Source organism: Callospermophilus lateralis, chromosome 6, assembly GCF_048772815.1.
Source record: "Callospermophilus lateralis isolate mCalLat2 chromosome 6, mCalLat2.hap1, whole genome shotgun sequence".
In the NCBI taxonomy this organism is placed as follows: Eukaryota; Metazoa; Chordata; class Mammalia; order Rodentia; family Sciuridae; genus Callospermophilus; species Callospermophilus lateralis.
In genome coordinates this window covers 136,331,662-136,339,175 of record NC_135310.1, presented here as the reverse complement: position 1 = coordinate 136,339,175, position 7,514 = coordinate 136,331,662, and the positions used below count along the sequence as shown (strand labels likewise).

The 7,514-nt window shown below is 34.4% G+C and overlaps 1 protein-coding gene across 2 annotated transcripts; it reads left to right on the top strand.

Annotated features, from left to right (window-relative positions):
• The first annotated feature begins 490 nt into the window (after positions 1-490).
• LOC143400873 (SPRY domain-containing protein 7-like) lies at positions 491-1,220 on the top strand. Of its 2 annotated transcripts, XM_076857837.1 has the most exons (2): positions 491-877; positions 975-1,220. In XM_076857837.1, exons 1-2 carry the CDS (start codon positions 491-493, stop codon positions 1,161-1,163), a joined length of 576 nt encoding a protein of 191 aa, XP_076713952.1. In that variant the 3' UTR covers positions 1,164-1,220. The 2 variants fall into 2 exon arrangements, with proteins under 2 accessions (XP_076713952.1, XP_076713951.1); XM_076857836.1 differs by having other exon boundaries at positions 491-1,142.
• The last annotated feature ends 6,294 nt before the right edge of the window (positions 1,221-7,514 follow it).

The following is a 7,514-nucleotide window of genomic DNA, read 5'->3' as shown; positions in this document are numbered from 1 at the left end:
GCCAAGTGTAAAATTTATATATATTTGTGTGTGTGTGTGTGTGTGTGTGTGTGTGTGTTCCTTGGAATAACTAACCACAAGTTAATTGATAAGAAATATGGAGCATTGTGACCATATACAAAGTTTTTCTGAGAATGTTTATCCATGCTTGTAAGGACTAAGCTGCTGAAAGGATGTTTTTTTTTTTCCCTTGTTTTAATTAACAATGCTGTATAAAAAAAGGAGAGAAAAAAGTAAAGACGGTGCTCATTTTCTACTGAATGCATGTGTGTGTGTGTGTGTGTGTGTGTGTGTGTGTGTGTGTGTTTCTTAAGCATCTCTGCTGTACCAGGAATTACAGATTGTCAGCAGGTCTGACAGATGGCATCCCTGGGTGGGCAGCACTAAAATGCAACAGGCAATTATGACTTTGCTTAAGGAGCAAGGAATTGTAATTAATAGAAAAACAGCTTCTGGGCGGTGGCCGCGATGGAGCAGTGGTCCCTGTGCGATGGCTGCTTCGGTTTTGTGCTGCCTGCGGTGCTGCAGAGAGGGCGGGACTGGCTACATCCCTCTGAAGGAGATGCCAGCTGTGCAGCTGGACACGCAGCACATGGGAACAGATGTTGTCATTGTAAAAAATGGAAGAAGAATATGTGGAACAGGAGGTTGTTTAGCCAGTGCACCTTTACATCAAAACAAAAGCTACTTTGAATTCAAAATCCAGTCTACAGGAATATGGGGTATTGGTGTTGCAACTCAGAAGGTTAACCTGAATCAGATTCCCCTTGGCCGAGATGTTCACAGTCTGGTGATGAGAAATGATGGAGCCCTATACCACAACAATGAAGAGAAAAACACGCTGCCAGCAAACAGCCTTCCACAAGAGGGAGACGTGGTGGGTATTACATATGACCATGTAGAATTAAATGTATATTTGAATGGAAAAAACATGTATTGTCCTGCATCAGGTATACGAGGGACAGTGTATCCAGTTGTTTATGTTGATGACAGTGCAATTTTGGATTGCCAGTTCAGTGAATTTTATCATACTCCTCCACCCGGTTTTGAGAAAATATTATTTGAATAGCAGAACTTCTGAATGTATTATTTTTGAAACTTGTATTTCTGCACTTGTTACAAGTGTTTACCATTTAATAAAGCTTTATCTGACCTGTAGATGAAATTATATTCTTAAAAATTTGCTTGTTAATATTGTCTAAAAAAGCATTGTATTCAATATGCCACCCAGAGTGTTGAGTTAAAATAATTATGCTTTGTGCTATAAAAATCAGCATTTGGGGCAGTTTATTAATTCTTATTTAAATAAATATATCTATGAGTTTTATTAACAGTATTAATGGTAATATGTGTATAAATATTTAGAAGGGAATCTTTCTTATATAAAGTGTTTGTTTTGATAGAGATAGAGAGTTGGGTGATTTTTTTTGTCATTCTGTAAAATAGATCTCACTAATTATTTTAAATCTGAAGCCCAGTAATTTTGTGTCTCCTTGCCTTTTTTATATACCTTATAACAAAATAACAAATTTATATTATTGGCAACTTCATTTTTTTAATCTATTTATGGTATTAATGTACCACTTATAACTTAAATTGCTTATTGTTATATCACTATTTTTGATTTGCTTTATAAAAGAAGATAAAAATTTTAGCACTTGTCAGAGTATTTTGCTGAAGACCATCATGCTGTGTTACTTCAGAGTGTGTTGATTAATGATGTAGTGTGCACTGGCAGGCATTTAGAGTAAGAATAGTATGCTGCTTTAAATTTAAATGAGATTATTGTCTTAAGGACTTTATTTAAATATATGTTTTCTGTAATGAATGATAGTAGTAATTAAGGAATATTCAGTTCTATATTAAATAAATTTATCCTGTTTTGTTAATTGTAAAAAAAAAACAGCTTCTGCTTTTATGCTTGCTATTAAAACTACATCTCCTTGTTTTTTTGTACTCAGGGAATTTAATTGTTCCTGATTGGGAACATGTAAAAGAAGATTTGCAAAAATATTTAAGGGAAAACGGTCTGGACAGTTTACCTGTAGCTAATTTTTCTTTGAGGAAGTTGGCAAAAGATGCACTTTTATCTCCAGATGTAAAAGTGCATGAATTTTTACAGCAGATGCGGGGAACTTGGATGGAGGTTCAGGACAGGGAATCAATAGTTTCAGTGAGTGAAAGTGATTCCTCAGATGATGAGGGCCCCATTTATGACACTTCTAAATTAAAAACAGAGGATCCACCACCTATAAAAGAGGAGCTAATCCTGTAAGTAAAGGGAGGGACTGAGGGACTCCCAGCAGCTGCTGAAGCCCGATTTTGCTTCAGGGAACTCCCACCTTCCTTCCCTGCACTGTAAGGATTATGCTACCTCTGTCTACTTATCTGAATGGGTTTTTGAAGCATTGCACAATCTTGCAGTTAAAAGTTGGGTTTAGGTAATTGTTTAGTTTATGATTTCAGATATTCATGCCAGAGAACTTAAATACTTAGGATGGAAAACTGAAGAACTCTACTTCCAAGTTGGCAAGTAACTCTCAATCATTCAGTTTTTTCACCAATTTTTGAACTGGGTAGCCTTGGAAAATGTCACTGTGTGTACCAGTGCATTAATTTGGACAAGGATAGTAAATCATAGTAAGGTATCTGTTGACAAAACAAGATGTAAAGATATAAAATTTTGTGAATTGTGTCTTAAACTTGTATCATAATTTTCAACATTCAAACCTAAAAATTATGACTTATGGTTAAAATGCCTTATACATGAGGTGTCTGCTCAGATAATAGTTTTCCCTGCTCCTTCCAGACCTCAGTCAGAACTTACATTAAAATGCAAATGATAGAAGCCTGCAAGCTCAGTAGGAGACTGATCTGAGGCCTAAGAAAAAAAAAGTAAATTGTATGGTATTTACTATTTACTAGCCAGTCATTTTTTTCTAGGACTCTTGCTTTTTCTTAGATTCTGTATTTTTTTGAGCTCATGATTTTGATCCTACAGACTCAGATTAATGTTTTTTTTTCTGATCAGTTCTATTTTTAATCAACTGTGGAGTTTTTTTTTAAAAAAACTTTGCAATGGAGATTTCACCTGCAAAAAGGTACAAGGACTTTACTATTGTGTTATGTGTGCACACTTGTGTTATGTGTTGTATGTCTATATGGGCATATGTCCATATATCATATATATGATATACAAATTAACATATATAAGGAGCACTCATAAAAATTTTTAAAAATGGATCCAAAGATCTTTAATTCATGTGATTAAAATTGTTCAATTTAAATTTAATAAACTGATAAAAATAAATGTCTTTAAATTTAAGTTTACAAGTTTTTCTAGGTGTTCAAAAAAACTAATGAAATATTAATGTCTATAAAATGTCTAATATTGGTTAGGACTTTTCCTTCAAAAAAATAACTAACACTGTTCAATATACTTGTCTAATATTTTGATAAAATAAGTAAAGTAAATTTGATATGGGATTACTCATTCATCAGTTCTTTTGTTAGATATCTGATTGATTTACTAAGGTCTGTATAAGTTTGTTTTTACAATCAGTAATGTGTTAAAAAGACAAAAATTCCTTAAAACATGTTTACCCATAACATTGTGTTTATTGAGTTTTATTTTTTTCTAGAGCAAGTAAGCATAAAAATTAAACATCTGGTTAAATAAGAACTGTTATTTTAGAGCATTGTACTGTCATTTCTTTAAAAGCTAAACTTGGTTAATATAAAAACATCAATGTAATTGTGATGCTATTAATGTGCTCATATTTTCCAGGTATACAAGTCTGTAAGGTAGAAGCTTTAAAAGAGCATTATATCAAGCTGGTGTTCTAAGGTTGTATGGTAATTTTAAGCTTAAAAAAGCATATTAGGGATTTAGTTACCTGTTGTCAATAAGATATGTAAAGTTTTATATTACTTTTTACACTGGGAAATAATTTAAATGTATTTTTAAGTTAATGAGAGCCTAATCTATGTAAAGGTTAATATTGATAGGCACAAAATATTTTGCTACCTTTCCACAAATGGTTAAAGATTTTCAGCCTTCTTTAATTCATGTTTTAAATGTGATATCATATGGTGTTAGCTAATGTTCATGTGACCCCAAACAATTTATGTAAACTTTGTAAAATGATATTTAAAAGACAAAGATCAATTTAAGAACTAAAACACTTAAGATTTATGAAGAGCCCTGCCTTACCTTCGATAAGGCTCTGTGTCCCCTCTTACTACATGTGAGAATGACTACAAAAGCAGTAGGCCAGATTTTAGTTCATTTAAAGTTATGTTCAAAAGTTGTTGTTTTTTTTTTTTCTATCAAGATTACTAGGATCTCAAACAGGAGATATAATGTGTAACTCAGCCAAAACTTAAGGTAAACATATTTACACGAACTAAATATGTTTTCACTCTTGTTAATTTTATTTTGTAGTTTTCTTATAAATGGTCTAAAGATTGCCTGTTAATGTTTTACAGAGGTACTGCTTTAAAAACACACATCCTGGGTTAATTTAAGATAATAAGCCATCACCTACAAGACAGATAGGATAATACAGACCCCAATTAATAAAAAAGATAAATAATTATAAAGTTATAGACATTAAAGCCCAGTACTCTTAATGTAAGGCTGTTAAAATTTATTTACTGGATGTTTAAGATGAAGATTTAAAATTAAAGTTAAATCAAAAGGGCCAAGAAAACCAATATTTGGCTCTTGCCCTCTGAGTCAGTCTGAATCCAGGGAATATGGGACTTCTCTAAAGAGCTTTGCAACTCTGGGCCACATGACCTCTCCATCAGGGAGATTAATGAGTCCACTGGAGAATAGAAAGCCAATCAGTGCATTTGCTATGAAGAAGAGGATCATAAGAGAAGGGAGACATCCCTGATGCTTCCGAGGGAAGACATATGGTGAAGCAAGACCTAGACCCATCCTGGTTCAAATGGCACTAACAGAACTGATAAGCTGCTGTAAAGTTTCCACAGGAATGACTCCCATAAAAACTCAGCTGACTATTAATAATAGATAAAAACAAAAGTCAGTTTGACTGCTTCATCTTAAACACTCAGTAAAGACAGTTAAAACCAAAACACAGCCATTCCTGGGCATTTTAAATAATAATAATAATAATAATAATAATAATAATAATAATAATTTAAGTTATACACCTTATGTTAGCCTGAGATAAGTAAAATAAGTAAGACTGGAGGCTACAAAGAAGGATTCTCAGACAGAAATGTCTGATAACTATAAAAAGAGACTATCAAGAGGAGATGCCAGAGACAGAAGTTTTTAGTTTATGGCCTACAGATATTCCTTTTTTTTTTTTTTTAATTAATTTTTATTGTAGGTTATTCAAAACATTACATAGTTCTTGATATATCATATTTCACACTTTGATTCAAGTGGGATATGCGCTCCCATTTTTACCCCACATACAGATTGCAGAATCACATCAGTTGCACAACCATTGATTTACATATTGCCATTCTGGTGCCTGTTGTATTCTGCTGCCTTTCCTATCCTCTAATATCCCCCCAGATATTCCTAATCTACACAGGTAGGCTTGGTGTTTGCTAGTATGATTATCCAGCACTGAGTAACAGAATTAAAGGTTTCTCTATTAGATGTTAGGGTCTGTAAACAAGCCAGGATAGCGCCTGGCAAATATTAGAGTCTGTAAACAAGTCTGGATGGCTCCTGGCATTTTGCCAGAGGGAGTGGTTTGTGAAGTAACTCCAGTGAGCCATTAAGTGTGGAGATTCCTTATTGGTTGACTGCTATATAGAGTTTATGTTAATTAAGATAAGCTGTGTGGAATCTATATATACCGCTCCTGTCCTACAATAAACGGCTCCCACTCCTGCTGTATCAATGTAAACAAGTTGCTCGTCACCCCCTGGTTATTTTGCTGCAGCCAGACTGCGGCAATTAGACACAAAGGTCATTCCACTTGGTGAGAAAAATGCTGCTGCTGATTTAGCCTCCAAAATGTCTGTCTGCCTTTCCATCTATGGATCCCCAAACTTTACATTCTCAATTTCACCATAATGCCTCTTCTTTAGCTTATCATTGTAAAATTTCTCATGAAGTGGCTTCTCAAATTATTCACGATTTTTCCCACTACTCTGCACAGATACACTCATTTAATTTTGACATTAATTTCAGAGGCCTTTTACCGGGTCATTTATGGCAAATGGATGTTACTCATTAACATTTTTGGCAAATTAGCGTATGTTCATGTGTCTATAGATACTTACTCTCGTTTCATTTGTGCTTCTCCTCATTCAGGGGAAAGGGTCAAAGATGTACTTGCTCACTGTATGAAAGCCTTTTCTATTATGGGTCTCCCTAAACATATTAAAACAGATAATGAACCAACATATACTAGTACATCATTTGCAAGATTTCTTCACATTTATGATGTAAAACACATGAAAGGTATTCCTATAACCCTCAAGGACAAGGTATAGTAGAACGAGCTCATCAAATTCTGAAAGCATATCTGTCAAAAACAAAAGGGGGGAGTAGCGGCAGTCCTCACTCTCATTTAGCGCATGTAATATTTAGTTTAAATTTTTTAACTGTAGACCCAGCTACAAAATTGACAGCTGCGGATCGCTTATGGTATGCTAAGGGACAAACAGCCCATCCACTTGTAAGGTGGAAAGATGTTTTAACAGGACAATGGATGGGTCTTGTTCCTGTATTAATGTGGGGAAAAGGAGCTTCCTGTGTTTTTCCTGCAAAATAATCCCACACCTCGATGGATTCCTTCTCGTTTGATACGGTTTGAATCTTCTAAAACTACATCATGTATGCTCTTACTTCTTTGGTTTGTTTTATATCTTATAGATTCTGTCCCTAAACTTTTTTCTCCTTTTTGGAGCTATGGTAGTTGCCTCTTTCAATCATACCAATGTATGGCTGAGATTGGCTCAATTGGCAGGGACTGATAATATCTGCCTAAAACAAGATGTCCATTTGGGAGCAGTATTGCATTCCTGTTTACTACCTGTCTGTCATCCAGCAGAAGAAATAAAAAATATGACCTTTTTCTCCAATTTTGATAAAACTATTACTTATGCTGATTATTCTAATTGGGGAACCCCTTCTTATCACCTACCCTGAAATTCAGTTCACGTTATAATCACTACTGTTATTGTAACAGATATTGACACCTGCACTGAGCTTCACAATTGTGCAACTAAGTGTAGATCTATGGGACCTTCTTTTGCATGTAATAATTCCTTTCCGGTTCCTTCAAGTTATGGACATGTGCCATTTCCAAAAGGCTGTTTGTTTTTCCTGTGGAACTTATACATTCAACTATATACTGGCAAATATGACTCATGGAACATGTTGCTGTCTTAGTCGTCTCACAGTTTTCCTTGCCTCCATTGATGATTTGCTTCCTGAACATCCTTCTTGTCACTTACGAAGAATGGCTATGCTAACATCAGACTGTAAGGATGATATAAACTTATTATCTAAAGCAGAG

Coding starts and splice junctions, on each gene's coding strand:
- LOC143400873 (XM_076857836.1), top strand. CDS start 491: ATGGCTGCTTCGGTTTTGTGCTGCCTGCGGTGCTGCAGAGAGGGCGGG.